General features: G+C 46.0%; 1 protein-coding gene across 1 annotated transcript in view; it reads left to right on the top strand.

Annotated features, from left to right (window-relative positions):
• The window catches only part of LOC129701297 (atrial natriuretic peptide receptor 2-like), a 73437-nt gene that overhangs the window by 13096 nt on the left and 40050 nt on the right, over positions 1–20291 (top strand). The window contains exons 3-7 of the mRNA XM_055642464.1: positions 6899–6996; positions 16305–16395; positions 17306–17438; positions 18050–18061; positions 18225–18348. Coding sequence (XP_055498439.1) covers positions 6899–6996; positions 16305–16395; positions 17306–17438; positions 18050–18061; positions 18225–18348 — 458 coding nt within the window. The remainder of the gene's footprint in view (positions 1–6898; positions 6997–16304; positions 16396–17305; positions 17439–18049; positions 18062–18224; positions 18349–20291) is intronic.

Raw genomic sequence — 20291 nt, 5'->3', positions numbered from 1 at the left:
ATTAACTAAAATTTTGCTTATTGATATTCATATATTAAACAGTCAAAGACTGTGAATAATTTCCTCTAAGAGGATTACATTTCTTCATATAACTAGGTCTAAGTGGGTAATTACTATTAAAATACCCAATTTTAATTAACAAAATTTCTTACTTATTAGTATTCGTATATTAAACACATACTCGGTTGGAAATCATCGGGCTTGAAGGGGTTAATTGAAATCACCAGCATGCCGGCCAAACGAGATCTCTCTCTTTCTCTCTCTCTCTCTCACTCACTCCTCCCCTCTCCAATCACCGTCACCTCCCTCTCGCTTTGGCCTGGCAGTTGCTGGAAGCTCCAACCCCCCCAATCGGATAGATATTAAACATATTTTAAATATAAACCGATACATTGGCCGTTGCCTAAAGGTCGTAAATCTAGTAACTGTTAGGTATTAGCTTTAAAAAAGAGCGGATTAGCATTAGGTGTTAACATTAGGTTTTAGGTTAAAGTAAACGGTTTAGTACGTTTGTTAGTTTTTTATGTGTTTTTTTTTGTTTTGTTTATTTTATTAGAAGTTAATACAGTACAAAACAGTACAGTGGGAACCTAATTTTAGGTGCCAACTATGTCATACCGTAATCCATTCTATGTACAACCTCTAGTTTTATGTTATGAAAAGGAAGTAAGCAAGACAAGAAAAAGAAAACAATAGAAAGAGGAAAAAGTGGAAAAATAGATGGTAGAGAGTAGAAAAACGTGAAGTGTGTATATAAAAAAGAAAAAGAAAAAGAAAAAGTGGAAAATAGAAATAGAAGAGAAGGCCCCTTAAAAGAGAATTTTTCAAAGAAAAATTCAAAGAGTAGGAGTAAACGGGTCCTTTTCACAATGGCAGGCAATTATACTCTCTAGAATTTAGGAGATTGAGAGGGGATCTTATAGAAACCTACAAAATTCTTAAGGGGTTGGACAGGCTAGATGCAGGAAGATTGTTCCCGATGTTAGGGAAGTCCAGGACAAGGGGTCACAGCTTAAGGATAAGGGGGAAATCCTTTAAAACCGAGATGAGAAAAGAACATTTTTCACACAGAGAGTGGTGAATCTCTGGAACTCTCTGCCACAGAGGGTAGTTGAGGCCAGTCATTGGCTATATTTAAGAGGGAGTTGGATGTGGCCCTTGTGGCTAAGGGGATCAGGGGGTATGGAGAGAAGGCAGGTACGGGATACTGAGTTGGATGATCAGCCATGATCATATTGAATGGCGGTGCAGGCTCGAAGGGCTGAATGGCCTACTCCTGCACCTAATTTCTATGTTTCTATGTTTCAAATCCGTATTCGGAGATGTAGATCTATCCACGTCTTTCATTCGGGGTACCTAGTGGGTCGGCTCCTACCGTGATAGACAGGGCTTTTATAGCATTCATAGCAAAAGGATTTGAGTATAGGAGCAGGGAGATTCTACTGCAGTTGTACAGGGTCTTGGTGAGACCACACCTGGAGTATTGCGTATAGTTTTAATCTCCTAATCTGAGGAAAGACATTCTTGCCATAAATGGAGTACAGAGATGGTTCACCAGACTGATTCCTGGGATGGCAGGACTTTCATATGAAGAAAGACTGGATAGACTCGGCTTGTACTCGCTAGAATTTAGAAGATTGAGGGGGGTTCTTATAGAAACTTACAAAATTCTGAAGGGGTTGGACAGGCTAGATGCAGGAAGATTGTTCCCGATGTTGGGGAAGTCCAGAACAAGGGGTCACAATTTAAGGATAAGGGGGAAGTCTTTTAGGACCGAGATGAGAAAAAAAATTTTCACACAGAGAGTGGTGAATCTCTGGAATTCTCTGCCACAGAAGGTAGTTGAGGCCAGTTTATTGGCTATATTTAAGAGGGAGTTAGATGTGGCCCTTGTGACTAAGGGGATCAGGGGGTATGGAGAGAAGATTGGTACGGGATACTGAGTTGGATGATCAGCCATGATCATATTGAATGGCGGTGCAGGCTCGAAGGGCCGAATGGCCTACTCCTGCACCTATTTTCTATGTTTCTATGTTTCTACTAATTCTGCCACCATTGTCAAAGTAAGCTGATTTATCTAATAAATAGTTGAACGAAAGGTCTTTCCATATTCAACATATTAAGCAAAAGTTTATTCAAATCATGTGCAACAAGGCAAGAGCATATTGAGTTGCTGCTTTTAAGGAGTTACATTTGCACAATGACAAGCCCTGTTATTCCCAGCTCAACACTCCCACCCAGTGGTGCCTGCCGCAATTACACGTCCTGTCATTCCCTGCTCAACACTCCCACCCAGTGGTGTCCCGCCGCAATTACAGGTCCTATTATTTCCTGCTCACCACTCCCACCCTATGGTGTCCCGCCGCAATTACACGTCCTTATTATTCTCTGCTCAACACTCCCACCCAGTGGTATCCCGTCGCAATTACATGTCCTTATTATTCTCTGCTCAACACTCCCACCCAGTGGTGTCCCGCCGCAATTACAGATCCTATTATTTCCTGCTCACCACTCCCACCCTATGGTGTCCCGCCGCAATTACACGTCCTTATTATTCTCTGCTCAACACTCCCACCCAGTGGTATCCCGTCGCAATTACATGTCCTTATTATTCTCTGCTCAACACTCCCACCCAGTGGTGTCCCGTCGCAATTACAAGTCCTTTCATTTTTGTGGTAAACACTCCCACCCAGTGGTGATCCGCAGCAACGACACTTTAATTCAGGTTCATTTGAGATAGGAGCAACATTATGACCCACCAAGTCTACTCCGCCATTTAAACCTTGGCTGATCTATCTTTCCCTCTCAACCCCATTCTCCTGCCTTTGCCCCAGAACGCCTGATACCCGCACTAATCAAGAATCCGCTCCTCCAATTTAATGAATTTATAAAGTCACCTCTGGGTCCACAATCCATGAAGGCTTGTCATCACAAGCAAAATCCACAAAAAAAAGCTAGATTTAGATTTTAAAAACTATTTTATTCATAAAATATCCTGATATCTTTAAATACAGATGTGGTATGAATGTCAAAGTGACAACAAAATAACAGGACCTGTAATTGCGGCGGGACACCACTGGGTGGGAGTGTTGTCCACAAAATAAAGGGTCAGCCCTTTCAATCTTAAAATAATCTTAGGTTACACAAAAAAGCTGGAGAAACTCAGCGGGTGCAGCAGCATCTATGGAGCAAAGGAAATAGGCAACGTTTCGGGCCGAAACCCTTCTTCAGACCTTAAAATAATCTTATATTCCCATATATTATATTCTTTATATATCCGGAAGTTGTTAGTGAATGGGGAACCTGCATATGGAGTATTATGAGTAGTTTTGGCCCCATATCTGAGGAAGGTGGTGCGCTGATGTTAGAGAGGGACTAGGGGACATTTAGTTTGATTTAGTTTAGTTTAGAGATACAGCACAGAAACAGGCCCTTCGGCCCACTGAGTATGCATCGACCAGCGATCACCCCGGACACTAAAACTACACAATAGGGACAATTTAATATTTTCACCGAAGCCAATTAACCTACAAACCCGTACATCTTTGGAGTGTGGTATGAAACAGGAGCACCCGGAGAAAACCCAAAGCCAATTAACCTACAAAATCCATACAGAGAGCACCCATAGACAGGGGGAACCAGGGTCTCGTTCCCCCTCTCTTTCTCTCCCCCTCTCTCTCCCTCTGCCCCTCTGACCTCGTCAGCCAAGCTTCCTTACATTTGCCTGTTTTGCCTTTCACTCCAACAGGGACGTACACATCCTGAGCTTTCTTCAGTACACTTTTAAAAAACATCCCACTTGGCCGATGTTCCTTTCCCCTCAAATAACCTGCTCCAGTCAACTTGAGCGAGACCTTCTCTCATACCCACAAAGTTGGCCTTACCCCAGTTGAGCATTTTAACACGTGGACCCTCTCCGTCCCGATCCATAACTATCTTAAACCTAATCGATCTGTGTCCCAAAAGGCTCCTCTACACACACTTCATTAACTTGCCCTTCCCAATTTCCCAATACTAGATCTGTGCCTCTTCATCCTGTTTCAGAAAACTCTCCTGAACACTTTTGAGGAATTGCACCCCAATTAAACCCTTCACACTATGATTTGTCCCAGTCTATATTGAGAAAGTTGAAATCCCCCACTACAGCCACCTTATTTGACCTGCAGCTGTCTGCAATCATTTGTTCTTCTAATTCCTGTTGACTATTCGGGGGTCTGTAGTACACCCCCAACAAGGTGATCATCCCTTTATTGTTCCTCAGCTCTACCCATATAGCCTCACTAGACGAGCGTCCATAATGTCACCTCTGAACACACCCTCCCCCAAACACCCCCCCCCCCCCAACACCCCCCCCTCCCCCCACACCCCCACTCCCGTCCCCCACACACCCCCCCCCCCCCCGCCCAGCCCCCCAACGGGCCCCGCCTGAAGCCATCCCCATCCCCTGACTGCAGGACGCTCCCCACCTGAAGCCGTCCCCGTCCCCAGCTACAGAACCCTCCCGCCGTTGCTTTGGGGGAACAGGTGAGTGGTGGAATATTGCGTTGCGGCATGTGTTGCGTTGGGGGACCAGGCCTCCCGTGTGACTGAGACCCAACGGGCCCCACTTAGTCTAGAGTACTGTAACAATGTTTAAATGTTGTTATAGCATCTGCCTCAAAACCCTCCTCTGGCAACTTGCTCCAAGTGCTAGTGTAAGGTGTGATTGCTGGTCAGTGTAGAGAGAGTGGGCCGAAGGGCCTGTTTCTGCGCTGTATCTCTAAACTAAACTAATTTCAACTGTAATAAACAACTTGCCATAAACCCCTTTTGCATGCGGGTTATTTTCCAGTTCTGAAGTGTTTCAGCTCAAACCTCTTCTGGAGATTTAGGGTGAAGAAGGTTCTTAACCCGAAACGTGACCTGTTCTTTTTCTCCACTGAGCCGCTGAGTTGCTCCAGCATTTTGTATCTTTCAACCAGAGATGACTTCAACAGACTCTTTATAGAATGGACTCACCTCCACTGGGTATTGCTATTTTGGGGACAGAGGCTGGCACAGTGCAGTCTTTGTGCGTTACAGAGCCTGGCACAAGAACTGCTTGTGACCCATAGTGCAAGCACAGCCAGAGACAAGAGTCCTGCCACACTCCTGCACATCTTCTCCTCCAATCCTTGCTGGACACAACGGACACAGCACGGCTACTTATGTACCGAGCGGCAACACAAGATGACGTCTCCTTGATCTATTCATATCTTGACGATGTTGCAATTGTGAAATGCTGACGTGAGCTTCACGTTGTCAAATGTAACTTTGTCTATAGTCAAGTCAAGTTTATTCGTCACATACACATACGAGATGTGCAGTGAAATGAAAAGTGGCAATGCTCGCTCGTGGACTTTGTGCAAAAAGACAAAACAAACAAACAACCAAACAAACTACAAACAGAATCACGTATAACTCTCCTATATGTATCTCCTGGACAACATTTAGTCTTGACCTTCTGTATTAATCAGGCACAGATCATGGAAACTGGCCTTGTGCCTTTTAGACAAGAGGGATATGGGCCAGACATAGGCAAATGGGCCAAGTTTAGATGGGACATAATCTGTGGAATTCATTGCCACAGACGGCTGTGGAGGACGTCAATCAATATTTTTTAGGTGAAGATTTGCAGAATCTTGATTAGTATGGGTGTCAGGGGGTTTATGGGGCAGAGGCAAGGGGATGAGGTTGAGAGGGAAAGATGGATCAGCCATTATTGAATGGCTTAGACTTTGGGCTGTGTGGACTGATTGGAGAGGATGGGACGCGGTGAACACATGACGGGTAAGATCAGACAGTGTGATGCTTGCAGGATGTGGCAGCCCAGGGACACGGATGGAGCCTCTGGCTGCTACAACTGTGGCAAGTGTGTCCAGGTTCAGCTCCTGAAGGACCGTGTTGGGGCACTGGAAAAACAGCTTGGTGACCTCAGGGCCATGCGGGAAAACGAGAGTGAGTTTGTCACACCAAGGATACGGGAAGAACGAAGGTGTGTGACGGAGAGAAAGGGTGGAAATCGTGGAGTGCAGAAGACCCAGTTGGCCGTGCCTAATGAAACCAGGTACGCCCCCTTGGGAACTATCCGGAGAGACATAGAAACATAGAAACATAGAAATTAGGTGCAGGAGTAGGCCATTCGGCCCTTCGAGCCTGCACCGCCATTCAATATGATCATGGCTGATCATCCAACTCAGTATCCCGTACCTGCCTTCTCTCCATACCCTCTGATCCCCTTGGCCACAAGGGCCACATCTAACTCCCTCTTAAATATAGCCAATGAACTGGCCTCAACTACCCTCTGTGGCAGAGAGTTCCAGAGATTCACCACTCTCTGTGTGAAAAAAAAGTTCTCCTCACCTCGGTTTTAAAGGATTTCCCCCTCATCCTTAAGCTGTGACCCCTTGTCGTGGACTTCCCCAACATCGGGAACAATCTTCCTGCATCTAGCCTGTCCAACCCCTTAAGAATTTTGTAAGTTTCTATAAGATCCCCTCTCAATCTCCTAAATTCTAGAGAGTATAAACCAAGTCTATCCAGTCTTTCTTCATAAGACAGTCCCGACATCCCAGGAATCAGTCTGGTGAACCTTCTCTGCACTCCCTCTATGGCAATAATGTCCTTCCTCAGATTTGGAGACCAAAACTGCACGCAATACTCCAGGTGTGGTCTCACCAAGACCCTGTACAACTGCAGTAGAACCTCCCTGCCCCTATACTCAAATCCTCTTGCTATGAAAGCCAACATACCATTGGCTTTCTTTACTGCCTGCTTCACCTGCATGCCTACCTTCAATGACTGGTGTACCATGACCTCGCTGCATCTCCCCCTTTCCCAATCGGCCACCAATGTTTGTGTTTTCAAACAATGTTTTCAGTCCGAGCGGCGGACATGTCGGTGGCTCCCATCCTGGAGACTCGACCGGCAAGACCGACGTCGGGCAGAATAACAGTGGTCGGTGACCCATTGTCCGAGGTGCGGACAGAAGATTCTGTGGCGACATGCAAGACGCGACGATGGTCTGTTGCCTCCCTGGTGCCAGGGTTCAAGATGTCACAAACCAAATTCAGAACATCCTCGAGAGGGAAGGGGAACAGCCGGCAGTAGTTGTGCACGCGACAAGAATGACATCGGGCAGAAGAGGAAGGAGAGCCAGTGGATGTAGTGTACCTGGACTTTCAGAAAGCATTTGATAAGGTACCACACAGGAGATTAGTGGACAAAATTAGGGAACATGGTATTGGGAGTAGAGTTCTGACATGGATAGAAAATTGGTTGGCAGACAGGAAACAAAGAGTAGGGATTAATGGGTCCCTTTCAGAATGGCAGGCAGTGACTAGTGGGGTACCACAAGGCTCGGTGCTGGGACCGCAGCTATTTGCAATTTACATCAATGATTTAGATGAAGGGATTCAAAGTAACATTAGCAAATTTGACTATGACACACAGTTGGGTGACAGTGTGAACTGTGAGGAGGATGCTATGAGAATGCAGGGTGACTTGGACAGGTTGGTGAGCGGGCGGATGCATGGCAGATACAGTTTAATGAGGATAATTGTGAGGTTATCCACTTTGGTAGCAAAAACAGGAAGGCAGAATATTTTCTAAATGGTGTCAAGTTGGGAAAAGGCGAAGTACAACGGGATCTGGGGGTCCTTGTTCATCAGTCAATGAAAGTAAGCATGCAGGTACAGCAGGCAATGAAGAAAGCGAATGGCGTGTTTGCCTACATAACAAGAGGAGTGGTGTATAGGAGCAACGAGGTCCTTCTGCAGTTGTATAGAGCCCTAGTGAGACCACACCTGAAGTATTGTGTGCAGTTTTGGTCCCCTAATTTGAGGAAGGACATTCTTGCTATTGAGGCAGTGCAGCTGTAGGTTTACAGGATTAATTCCAGGGATGGCGGGACTGTGATATGCTGAGAGAATGGAGCGGCTGGGCTTGTACGCTCTGGAGTTTAGAAGGATGAGAGGGATTCTTTTTGAAACAAGAGTTCAAGAGTTCAAGAGACATTTATCATCACATGCACCAATTGGTACAGTGAGATTAGAATTACCATACAGCCATACAAATAAAAAAAAACACAATACACGATAGAATTTAACATGAACAACCCCTCAACGTTTCCCAAGGTGAGGGAAGGCAATCAAGTTCAGTAATCTTCCTCTGTTCACCTGTGGTCGGGGCCTTCATTATTATTATTAAACAGCAGTCCAACACTCGGGAGCTCCACATGGCTATCCCCGGTAAGGCATCGTCCCGCTCCGCGATGGAATCCAGTGCTGCGCTGCTGCTGAAGCTCTGGCTGGTCTCCGGTAAGAAAGGCTGCGCCAATCCAGTTGGTAGGCCGCGAGGAGGGGGCGAAGACGCATCCTCGACCAGGAAGTGACTGAGAAAACAGTTTCCCCTCTCCGCCCCTAAGTACCATCTATATCTCTTGTCCCCCTTTCCCCGACTCTCAGTCTGAAGAAGGGTCTCGACCCAAAATGTCACCTATTCCTTTTCTCCAGAGATGCTGCCTGAGTTACTCCAACTTTTTGTGTCTGTTGACTACTTTCTCTGCAGCTTGTTCCATACACCTACCACTCTGTGTGTGAAAAGGTTGTCCCTCAGGTTGCTATTAAATCTTTCCCCTCTCACCTTCAACCCATGTCCTCAGGTTCTGCAGATGCTGGTTTACACTGAAGATAGACACAAAATGCTGGAGTAACTCAGCGGGACATGCATCATCTCTGGAGAGAAGGAATGGGTGACGTTTCGGGTCGAGACCATTCCTCAGACTGAGAGTTAGGGGAGAGGGAGACATAGAGATATGGAAGGGTAAGGTGTGAAAACGAGAGATCAAAGGGGACGATGTTCAAGGAAATGTAGAATGGTTCATTGTTAGCTATGGGGAAGGTGACAACAAGGCATATAATCAGTAAAATATAGTCGGCAGGACAGTGAAGCTAGTCAGAGAACTTGGATGGAGAGGGACAGAGAGAGAGAGGTAAAGCAAGGGTTATTTAAAGTTAGATCTCTCCTTTTCACACCTTACCCTTCCATATTTCCGTGTCTCCCTCTCCCCTGACCCTCAGTCTGAAGAAAGGTCTTGATCCAAAATGTCACCTATCCCTTCTCTCCAGAGATGCTGCCTGTCCCGCTGAGTCACTCCAGCATTTTGTGCCTAAACTCTGGTTTTTAATTCTCTTCCAGATGGCGGTCAGCTGGAGAATTCTCTCTATTATTTCTGCCTCTTCCCTGACAATGAGTGGTGATTACAACTCTTGACTCTCTTGACTCTTGATTGACCCAATTATGTAGAGCGGAGAGCAGCAATTTGACCAGCCTATCATCTGCGCACTAATTACAACGCGGGGACAGAGGGGTACAAATCATTATCTCACCGCGGAGAGGCATGAAGATCACGCGGGACACAATGACAGCTGCAGGATGCTGCAGGGAGCGGGATCAGAATAATCTGCCCCAAAACCTGGCAACAACAGGACAACAATCTCTACTCTCCTGGGACCACAGAAATCAACTTATATAGGGAAGGTAGACACAAAGTGCTGGAGTAACACAGCGGGTCAGGCAGCATCTCTGGAGAACATGGATAGGTGATGTTGCAGGTCTGAACCCCTCTTCATTGGTTCAAAAGTGACAGGAGCAGAATTAGGCTATTTGGCCCATCAAGTCTACGCCATTCAATCACAGCTGATCTATCTTTCCCTCTCAACCCCATTCTCCTGCCTTTTCCCCATAACCCCTGACACTCTTAATAATAAAGGATCTATCTATCTCTGCCTAAAAAATATCCAATGACGGCCACCACAGCCTTCTGTGACAATGAATTCACTGTACTGAGGTACAGTGAAAGCCTTTGTTGTGCGCTAACCAGTTAGTGGAAAGGCAATACATGATTGAAATTGACATCTACAGCGTGATTAACGTTTAGTGCATGAGAAAGCCAGCAAAGACCAATCAAAGATAGTCCAAGGGTCTCCAATGAAGACTTTGGGTTCTGGGCATGTACTCGCTGGAGTTTAGAAGGATGAGGGGAGAAACTTGTTGAATAGTGAAAGACCTGGATAGAGTGGATGTGTAGAGGATGTTAGTCTACACTAGTGGGAGAGTCTAGGACCAGAGGTTATATCCTCAGATTAAAAGGATGTTCCTTTAGAAAGAAGATGGGAAGAAATTTATTTAGAGAGAGGGTGGTGAAGATGTGGAATTCATTGCCATAGACGGCTGTGGAGATCAAGTCACTGGGTATTTTAAGGTGGAGATTAACACATTTTTGATTAGTACGGGTGTCAGGGGTTATGGGCAGAAGGCAGGAGAATGGGGTTAAGAGGAAAAGGTAGATCCGCCATGATTAAATGGCGGAGTAGATGATGGAACAAATGGCCTTGGTCTGATCCTAGCACTTACGAACTTATAACGTAGAACTAATGTGAATGGTTGATCAATTGTCAGTGTGGACTTGGTGGGCTAAATGGCTGTTGCCATGCTGTCCTGGGGCCGGTTTGAGTCCTTGTCCTATAATGTGGTGAGAAACCTGTTTTGCTACTTCTCTTGCTGAAGAGAATGCATGACACTTTCCGTGGCTTAGTGTACTGAAGATCGAACTCAGGTTGGTAATTGTATCCCCCAGGAGGAGGGATCATTTCAATTAAAGATGTTGCTACGTGCAGTTAAACATAAACCATTCTCTCCCCCCCCCCCCCCCCCCCCCCCCCCCCCCCCCATGAATTCACATCTGGATTGAGTGCCCCGGTTAGTTTGAACACAGAGTGTTTCTGTAATCACGCTGGCTCCCTTCCTTCCTTCCTTCCTTCCTTCCTTCCTTCCTTCCTTCCTTTTCCTTCCTTCCTTCCTTCCTTCCTTCCTTCCTTCCTTCCTTCCTCCTCCTTCCTTCCTTCCTTCCTTCCTTCCTTCCTTCCTTCCTTCCTTATTTACTTAGTTACTTACTCAGTTACTTACTGACTAACTGACTGACTTAAGGGCCTGTACCACTTTGTGATTTTTTTTGTCGACTGGCCGCATAATTGATTGACGTATCGAGTCTCCGAAAAATCTGTGGCGTGATGCGGTGTGATGCGGCGTGGTGCGGTGGTGACACGGCGTGGAGACCTTTATTTTGGCGCCGCTGGATTTTGAAACGTTCAAAATCTTTTGGCGACCCTGATATGACGCCGGCAGTCGCCGAAAAAATCACCAAGTGGGACAGGCCCTTTACTTACTGGAGATGCGGAGGCCGAGGAGCCTGAAGCTTTTGACCATCTCTACAGCAGCTCTGGTGATGAGGAGATATCTGTGTTCATCCTCTCATGTCCTTCGGTTAACCATCAACGCTTTTTGGCTTGCTGAAGTTTTGGCTAATTGGCCTCTGTAAATTGTCTCTTGTGTGTAGGGATTGGAATGGAAAGTGGGATAACATAGAAGAAGTGTGAAGGGGAGATAAGATGGTCGTCATGGACTTGGTGGGACAAGGGGTCTGTTTCCATGCTGTAGTTAACCTCAATTATGGTCTATGCTACAGCTGGTGATCACTGAGGCAGGTCACTTTACTTTTCTTTGGGACTGAACTGATGGAGGTTTCCTTGAAGCAGATAGAGTACAGCAGACAAGAAATACAAGGAACTGCAGATGCTGGTTTACGAGAAAAGACGCACAGTGCTGGAGTAACTCAGCCGGTCAGGCATCATCGTTGGAGAACATGGACAGGTGACGTTTTGTGTTGTGACCCTTCTAAAAGTAGGTTGAAGTGAGAGCATAGAGTCATAGAGTAATACAGTGTGTGAACAGGCCCTTAGGCCCAACCTGCCCACACTGACCAACATGTCCCACCTGCCTACATTTGGCTCATATCCCTCTAAACCTTCCCTAACCATGTACTTGTCTAAATGTTCCTTAAATGAGAAGTTGGGGGAGATGTCAGTGAAGGCAGCAGAAGGTGGAATTTAGCTTTCTATCCCAGATTCAGGAGCAGTTTCTTCCCAGCTGTTATCAGGCAACTGAACCATCCTACCACAACCAGGGAGCAGTCCTGAACTACTATCTACCTCATTGGAGATCCACGGACTATCTTTGATTGGACTTTACTGGCTTTATCTTGGACTAAACCTCGTTATTCCCTTTATCATACACCTGTACACTATGGATGACTCGATTGTAATCGTGTATTGTCTTTCCGCTGACTGGTTAACATGCAACAAAAGCTTTTCACTGTACCTGAGTACATGTGACAATAAACTAAACTCAACTAAACTCAACCATATTGCTGGCGTTGAAGGGATGGTGACAGAGGTGGTGAATGCTAAAGTTAGCACAAACCCAGAGGAGGCAGCGAGTCTCACTGATTAGCTCTTCAGAGGCATTTAAGCAGTCAAGTGGCTTCTATTCCATGCTTTCCTTTGACATCAGAGACCTGTAATCACCATCACCAAGGGCGGAGATTAATCTCCCCCCCCCCCCCCTCCCCCCCCCCCCCCCCTCCCACCTGTCAGGGACTGAGAAAATACAGTGCCAAGTGCTAGCGATGACCCAGGCTGGTCACAGTAGCTGGAAGATCAGCAGAGCTGAGCCCATGGATGCTCCAACAATGAGCAGGATGAAGCACACAGCTCTTTTCCAAATCTTTTCCCTCTTCCTCGTGGTGAGTATCATCCTCCTTACACATCGCTGCTAATCCACTGGTGACCCTCGGACTGTCCGTGATCGGACTTTACTGGCTCTACCTGGCCCTAAACGTTATTCCCTTATCCTGTATCTGTACACTGTAAATAGGTCGATTGTAATCATGTATTGTCTTTTCGCTGACTGGTTAGCACGCAACAAAAGAACCGTAGGGTGGCTCAGTGGTAGAGTAGCTGTCTTACAGCGCTTACAGCACCATTCCCAGATTCGATCCCGACGACAGGTGCAGTCTATATGGAGTTTGTACGTTCTCCCTGTGACCGCGTGGGTTTTTTCTGAGATCTTCGGTTTCCTCCCACACTCCAAAGACGTACAGGTTTGTAGATTAATTGGCTTGGTATACATGTAAATTGTCCGTAGAGTGTGTAGGATAGTGTTAATGTGCAGGGATCGCTGGTTGGTGGGGACTCGGTGGGCTGAAGGGTCTGTTTCCGTGCTGTATCTCGAAAGCAAACTAAACTAAACTAAAAAACTGAACAATAGCTTTTCACTGTACCTCGGTACACGTGACAATAAACTTAACTGAACTGGTGAACAATCACCTCTCGGACCTGCCGAAAGAAGTCCTGCTTGGATCAGCCGGGGTCTTATTTCCCAACAACCTGCTGGCAGCGAAAGGCTGGGGATTTTGAATCGTTCTCCCCTTGACCGTGTGGGTTTTCTCTGAGATTTTCGGAATCCTTCCACACTCTAAAGACGTACAGGTTTGTAGGTTAATTGGCTTAGTATAAAATGTAAATTTCCCCTAGTGTGTGCAGGACAGCGTAGGTGTGGACGCGGTGGGCCGAAGGGCCTGTTTCCGTGCTCTATTTCTAAGCTAAACTAAAACTGTAGATGCTGGTTTCCAAAAAAAGACACAAATGCTGGAGTAACTCAGCGAGTCAGGCAGCATCTCTGGAGAACATGGACAGGTGAGAGTTAGGGTCGGGACCCTATAGAAATGGTTCAGATATAGATTGAAATAACCGGAGAGTGTGGATGATAGATAGTCCTCTAAAAAGGGTAGGGGAATCACAAACCAGGTTTAAGGAGACAATTAGGTTTAAGAAGACATTGGCACTATTTCATAGTAACCTGAGGAGCAACTTTTTCACTCTAAGGGTGGTAAGTGTATGGGACGAGCTGGCAAAGGAGGTAGATGAGGCAGGTTGTATAATAGCATTTAAAAGACGCCTGGACAGTCAAATGAATAGGAAAGATTTAGAGGGATAAGAGCCTAGGGGGACTAGATTTTGGTCGTCATGGACAAGTTGGACCGAAGGGACTGATTCCGTGCTGTACGACTTACAACATGACTTGACAAATGAAATCGGAAAATGCTGGGAGCACTCGGCAGGTCGAGCAGTGTCTGTGGAAAGGAGAACAGAGGTAAAGTTTTCAGTTGAAGACTCTCTGTTAAATAATAATAATAATAATAATAATAACTTTATTTATAAAGTTAAATCCAGGAAGGGTCTTTGATTTGAGATATTAACTGTATCCGGCGGTGCAATGGAAACTGTGATGCAGACATCGAGAGGGCAAGGTTCTTTGATCTGAGATATTAACTGTATCCGGTGGTGCAATGGAAACTGTGATGCAGACATCGAGAGGGCAAGGTTGTTAGTTGAGGGAGTCAGGGACCGGGGTAATTGTCTTACTTTGCTGGGTTCTCAGTGTTGATGAACTTGGAGCCTGGCTTTGAGGCACGTTGACCTCAATTTTGATCTCAGGGATATAAATTGCACGGTCGATCATTCTTCAATGCTGACTGGCTTAGTTTTAACTCAATTAACATGTTGTTTAGTTTAGTTTAGTTCAGTTTAGTTTAGTTTAGTTTATTGTCACATGTACTGAGGTTCATCCAGATGTTTCCAACAAAGATAAGAATGAAGGGTTGACTGCTGATGTAATCGAGTTGGTTAGGGGACGGGATCTAGTGATTAATGAGAATGTCTTTCCGGGGGGGGGGGGGGCTAAAAAAAACAAGGGAATCTTAAATCCAGCAAAGGAGTAAATCAGTGGGTCAGGAAGCATCTCTGGAGAACATGGATAGGTGACATTTTGGGTCGAGACCCTTCTTTAGATGGAAGTCCGAAATTTCAGCTAGTCTGAAGAAGGGTCTCGACCTGATACCCCACCTATCAATCTTCTCCAGATACCCCACCTACATCGACCGGCGATCCCCGCTCGCACTTTGTGGATGGGGTCCATTGACCCCATGCTGTGATTTATATCTGAGATAATGGTTTCAGAACTCAACTGGGCAGATGAGGTAAATTGAGAAATAATTGAACTTAAGAGTGGAACTGCCCCAAGGGGCTGAACATAGAACAGTACAGCACAGGAACAGGCCATCCAACTCACAGTCCCCACTGAATATGATGACAGGTTAACCTAACTGCATCTGCCTGCCCGTGATCCATATCCCTGTATTGCCCACATATCCATTTGCCCATCCAAAAGTCTCATTAATGGCACTATCTTATCTGCTTCCACCACCACCCCCAGCAGCGTGTACCAGGCACCACCATCCTCTGTGTAAAATAACTTGCCTGCACAACTCTGTTGAACTTTTTCCCTCTGACCTTAAACCTCTGCACTCTAGCCTTTGACATTTCCATATTGTGAAAAAGGTTCTGATTGTCTACCCTATCTATGCCTGCTAATGTTAGTCATTTTGCCAGGTCTCCTCTCAACCTCTGGCATTCTGGAGAAAACAATCCAAATTTGTCCAACCTCTCCTTGTAGCTAGTAACTCAGCGGGACAGGCAGCATCTCTGGAGAGAAGGAATGGGTGATGTTTCGGATCGAGACCCTTCAGAATGAGAGTCAGGGGAGAGAGAAACTAGAGATATAGAGATGTGAAAGCAGACGACGATGAAGGAAATATAGAATGCTTCATTATTGGCTGAGGGAAGATGATAACAAGATTAAGGGGGGTCTTGATAGAGGTCTTTAAAATGATGAGATGGATAGACAGAGTTGACGTGGGTAAGCTTTTTCCATTGAGAGTAGGGAAGATTCAAACAAGAGGACATGATTTGAGCATTAAGGGACAGAAATTTAGGTGTAACATGAGGGGGAACGTCTTTACTCAGAGAATGGTGGCTGTGTGGAATGAGCTTCCAGTGGAGATGGTGGAGGCAGGTTCGATTTTATCATTTAAAAATAAATTGGATAGGTATATGGACGGGAAAGGAATGGAGGGTTATGGTCTGAGTGCAGGTAGATGGGACTAGGGGAGAATAAGTGTTCGGACAATATGGACTAGAAGGGCCGAGATGGTTCCATGCTGTAATTGTTATATGGTTAGATGGTTATACAATTAGTAAAATGAATCAGGACAGTGAAACTAGTCAGAGAACTTGGATGGGGAGGGACTGAGAGAGAAAGCAAGGGTTACTTGAAGTTAGAGAAAACAATATTCATACTGCTGGTTTGTAAGCTGCCCAAGTAAAATATGAGGTGCTGTTCCTCCAATTTGTGTGTGACCTCACTCTGACAGTGGAGGAGGCCCAGAACTGAAAGCATCCCAACACCTATGAACAGAAAGCATCCTACATATATGTTGTCATGTGTCTGGCTGAGGTGATGGGTCTGTCTGTAATCTCCCTCCCAAGGTTGTACACGGCTGGCATGACCTGGACAACAGTGAATATGACTGCTGGCCCATGAAGAATCCTGATGAGCAGAACATGATTGACTGTGCTGGTAAGGCCTGTACGCGATAAGGTATATTGATGTAACGCAGTAGAGGGTGGCACGGTGGCGCAGTGGGTAGTGCCGCTGCCTCACAGCGCCAGACACACGGGTTTGATCCTGACCCCGAGAGCTGCCAATGTTTGCACATTCTCCCTGTGACTGCGTGGGCTTCCTCCAGGTGCTCTGGTTTCCTCCCACATCCCAAAGATTAGATTAATTGTAGATTAATTGGCCCTCTGTAAATTGCCTCTAGTGCGTGGGGAATGGGTGAGAAAGTCAGATATCATAGAACTATCATATACCTACCTATACACTGTAAATGGCTCGATTGTAATCATGTATTGTCTTTACTTGCAGCTACTAATTTCCCTCATCCATCCTACCAAAAACTAGAGAGCAGTCCTGCACTATTAGCTACCTCATTGGTGACCCTCGGACTATCTTTGATCAGACTTTATTGGCTTTACCTTGCACGAAACGTTATTCATGTTATTTCCTTTATCCTGTATCTGTACACTGTGGACGGCAAGACTGTAATAATGTATTGTCTTTCCGCTGGCTGGTTAGCACGCAACAAAAGCTTTTCACTGTACCTTGGTACACGTGACAATAAACTAGACTGGAACTGAACTGATACTGATTGTAATGGGACGACTACTCCGGCATGCAATACACATGAGTGAATGATTGATCAGCCATGATCGAATGGTGGAGTAGGCTCGATGGGCCAAAATCTGCTCCTGGAACTTACGAAATGACAATCAGATTAGATAATACTATAAATAAATACAATCAAGTCAAAAGTACGATATAGGAAAGGGATACACAGATTATAATTCTCGGCATTGTAGAAGATTTAGAAAATGTGCTGTACTTACAGCTACTAATCTCACTGTGATTTCTGTCCATGTTCTTCCAGGATTGGAGATGAGTTGGGTAGTTAGACCACCGGAGAAAGTGCGGAGTGGAGAGGAGTTTAACGTCACTTACGCTGTCAGTGCATCCAATGCCTTCTATGAAATGGCTGTGAAAAATGGTATCCTGAAGCACAGGTGAGGAAGAAGCTGGAACATAGAACAATAGAACATGTGTGGCACAGTGGCGCAGCGGGTAGAGCTGCTGCCTCACAACGTCAGAGACCCACAGTGCCCGGTTCGATGCTGACCTCGGCTGCTATCTGTGTGTGGACTTTGCATGTTCTCCCTGTGACTGCATGCTCCGGTTTCTTCCAACATCCCAAAGACATGCGGGTTTGTACGTTAATTGTCCCTCTGTAAATTGCCCCTGGTGTGTAGGGAGTGGATGAAAAAGTGGGATAACATAGAACCAGTGTGAAGGGGTGATCGATGGTCGGCACAGACTAGGTGGGACAAAGGGTTTGTTTCCATGCAGTATCTCTAAAGTAAACTTCATTATGGTCAATGTTAGAGCTACAGAGCGGTGGGCACTGAGATAGGTCACTTTACCTTTCTCCGGGACTAGAGTGACAGAAGCTTCTTTGAAACAGATGGGCTACAGTAAACTGGAAACACTAGGAACTGCAGATGTTGGATTACAATAAAAGGCGCAAAGTGCTGGAGTAAGTCAGTGGGTCAGGCAGCATCTCTGGAGAACATGGATAGGTGGTGTTTTGTGTTGGGACCCTTGTAGACTACGGTTGAAGTGAGATCACAGAGTCATAGAGTCATGCAGTGTGGAAACAGGGAGTGGATGAGAAAGTGGGATAACACAGTAGTAGTGTGAACGAGTGATCAATGGTTGGTGGGCCGAAGGGCCTGCTTCCATGCTGTATCTTTCAAAACATTTTTTAAAATGTCTGCTTTTTCACTTTGATGCAGCAACGCCAGCGAGGCCAAACGGTTCTGTGAAGAAAACGAGTGCCCATCTGAGTGGAAACACGCGACAGAAAGCAATTGTTGCATTTACCACGCCAACATCCACTCCTGCCCAATGGCATTCATGGTGGGTGGCTCTTTATACACTCTCACCATTATTCACTGGACATCCGTACCCCCCTTCTGTCTCCGTGAACCCCTCCAGCCCTACGTTACTCCAAAACTAAGATGGAAAGTGTGCACACAAACCAACCTCCCTTCCATTGACTCCATCTACACCTCACGCGCCCTCGGCAAGGCCAGCAGCATAAACCAGGACCTGTCTCACCCCGGTCACTCCCACTTCTCACCTCTCCCATCCGGCGAAAGGTAAAGCAGTGTGACAACGCACACCTCCAGATTCAGGAACAGTTGCTTCCCAGCTCTTAGCAGGCAACTGAAACATCCTATCACCAACTGGAGAGTGGTCCTGAACTACTATCTACCTCATTGGAGACCCTCGGATTATCTTTGATCGGACTTTACTGGATTTATCTTGCACTAAACACTATTTACATTATTCCCTTTATCATGTATCATCTTAAAAGAGAGTTAGATGGAGTACTTGGGCCTAGCGGAATCAAAGTGTATGAGGAGAAGGCTTATTGATAGGGGATGATCAGCTATGATCACAATGAATGGCGGTGCTGGCTCAAAGAGCCGAATAATAACAATAATAATAATAATTATAATAATAATAAATTTTATTTATGGGCGCCTTTCAAGAGTCTCAAGGCCACCATACAAAAATTTAGCAGGTAGAGGAAAAACATGTAAGGGGAATGAAATAAATAGTAGAGATATGACTAGTACACAAAGTAAAGACAGAATACAATTCAAAACACAATATGAGGCAATTAATGCACAGATGAAAAGGGAGGGGGACGTGGGGCTAAGGAAAGGCAGAGGTGAAGAGATGGGTCTTGAGGCGGGACTGGAAGATGGTGAGGGACACGGAATTGCGGATCAGTTGGGGGAGGGAGTTCCAGAGCCTAGGAGCTGCCCTGGAGAAGGCTCTGTCCCCAACACTGCGGAGGTTGGACTTGTGGATGGAGAGGAGACCGGCTGATGTGGATCTGAGGGACCGTGAGGGTTGGTAGGGAGAGAGGAGGTCAGTGAGATATGGGGGGGGCAGATGGTGGAGGGCTTTGTAGGTGAGGATCAGGATTTTGTAGGTGATCCGGTGGGAGATGGGAAGCCAATGAAGTTGTTTGAGGACTGGAGTGATGTGATGCCAGGATTTGGTGTGGGTGATGAGTCGGGCGGCTGCGTTCTGGACCAGTTGGAGTTGGTTGATGTAGGTGGAGCTGATGCCAAGGAGAAGTGAGTTGCAGTAGTCCAGTCGGGAGGAGATGAAGGCATGGATGAGTCTTTCAGCAGCGGGAGATGTGAGAGAGGCCTCCTCCTGCGCCTATTTTCTTTGTTTCTATGTTTGAGTTGATTGAGTTGTTTATTGTCACATACCGAGGCACAGAGAAAAACTTTTGATGTTTGCTAACCAGACAGTGGTAAGACTATACCTGGTTGCAATCGAGCCATCCACAGAGTACAAATACATAGAAACATAGAAGAGTCAAGAGTCAAGAGGTGTTTTATCGTCAAATGTCCTTTTCTTTCTTTTCATTTTTCTGAATTTTTGTTATATTATTTATTATAATTACATATTCTGTTGTGCTGCAGCAAGTAAGAATTTCATTGTTTTAACTGGGACATATGACGCAGAACGCAGCCGCCCGACTCATCACCCACACCAAATCCTGGCATCACATCACTCCAGTCCTCAAACAACTTCACTGGCTTCCCATCTCCCACTGGATCACCTACAAAATCCTGATCCTCACCTACAAAGCCCTCCACCATCTGGCCCCCCCATATCTCACTGACCTCCTCTCCCCCTACCAACCCTCACGGTCCCTCAGATCCACATCAGCCGGTCTTCTCTCCATCCACAAATCCAACCTCCGCAGTTTTGGGGACAGAGCTTTCTCCAGGGCAACTCCCAGGCTCTGGAACTCCCTCCCCCAACTGATC

This window comes from Leucoraja erinacea, chromosome 10 (genome assembly GCF_028641065.1).
Source record: "Leucoraja erinacea ecotype New England chromosome 10, Leri_hhj_1, whole genome shotgun sequence".
NCBI classification, from domain to species: domain Eukaryota; kingdom Metazoa; phylum Chordata; class Chondrichthyes; order Rajiformes; family Rajidae; genus Leucoraja; species Leucoraja erinaceus.
Note: the sequence above shows the minus strand (reverse complement) of the source record. Positions and strands in the feature narration are given on the sequence as shown.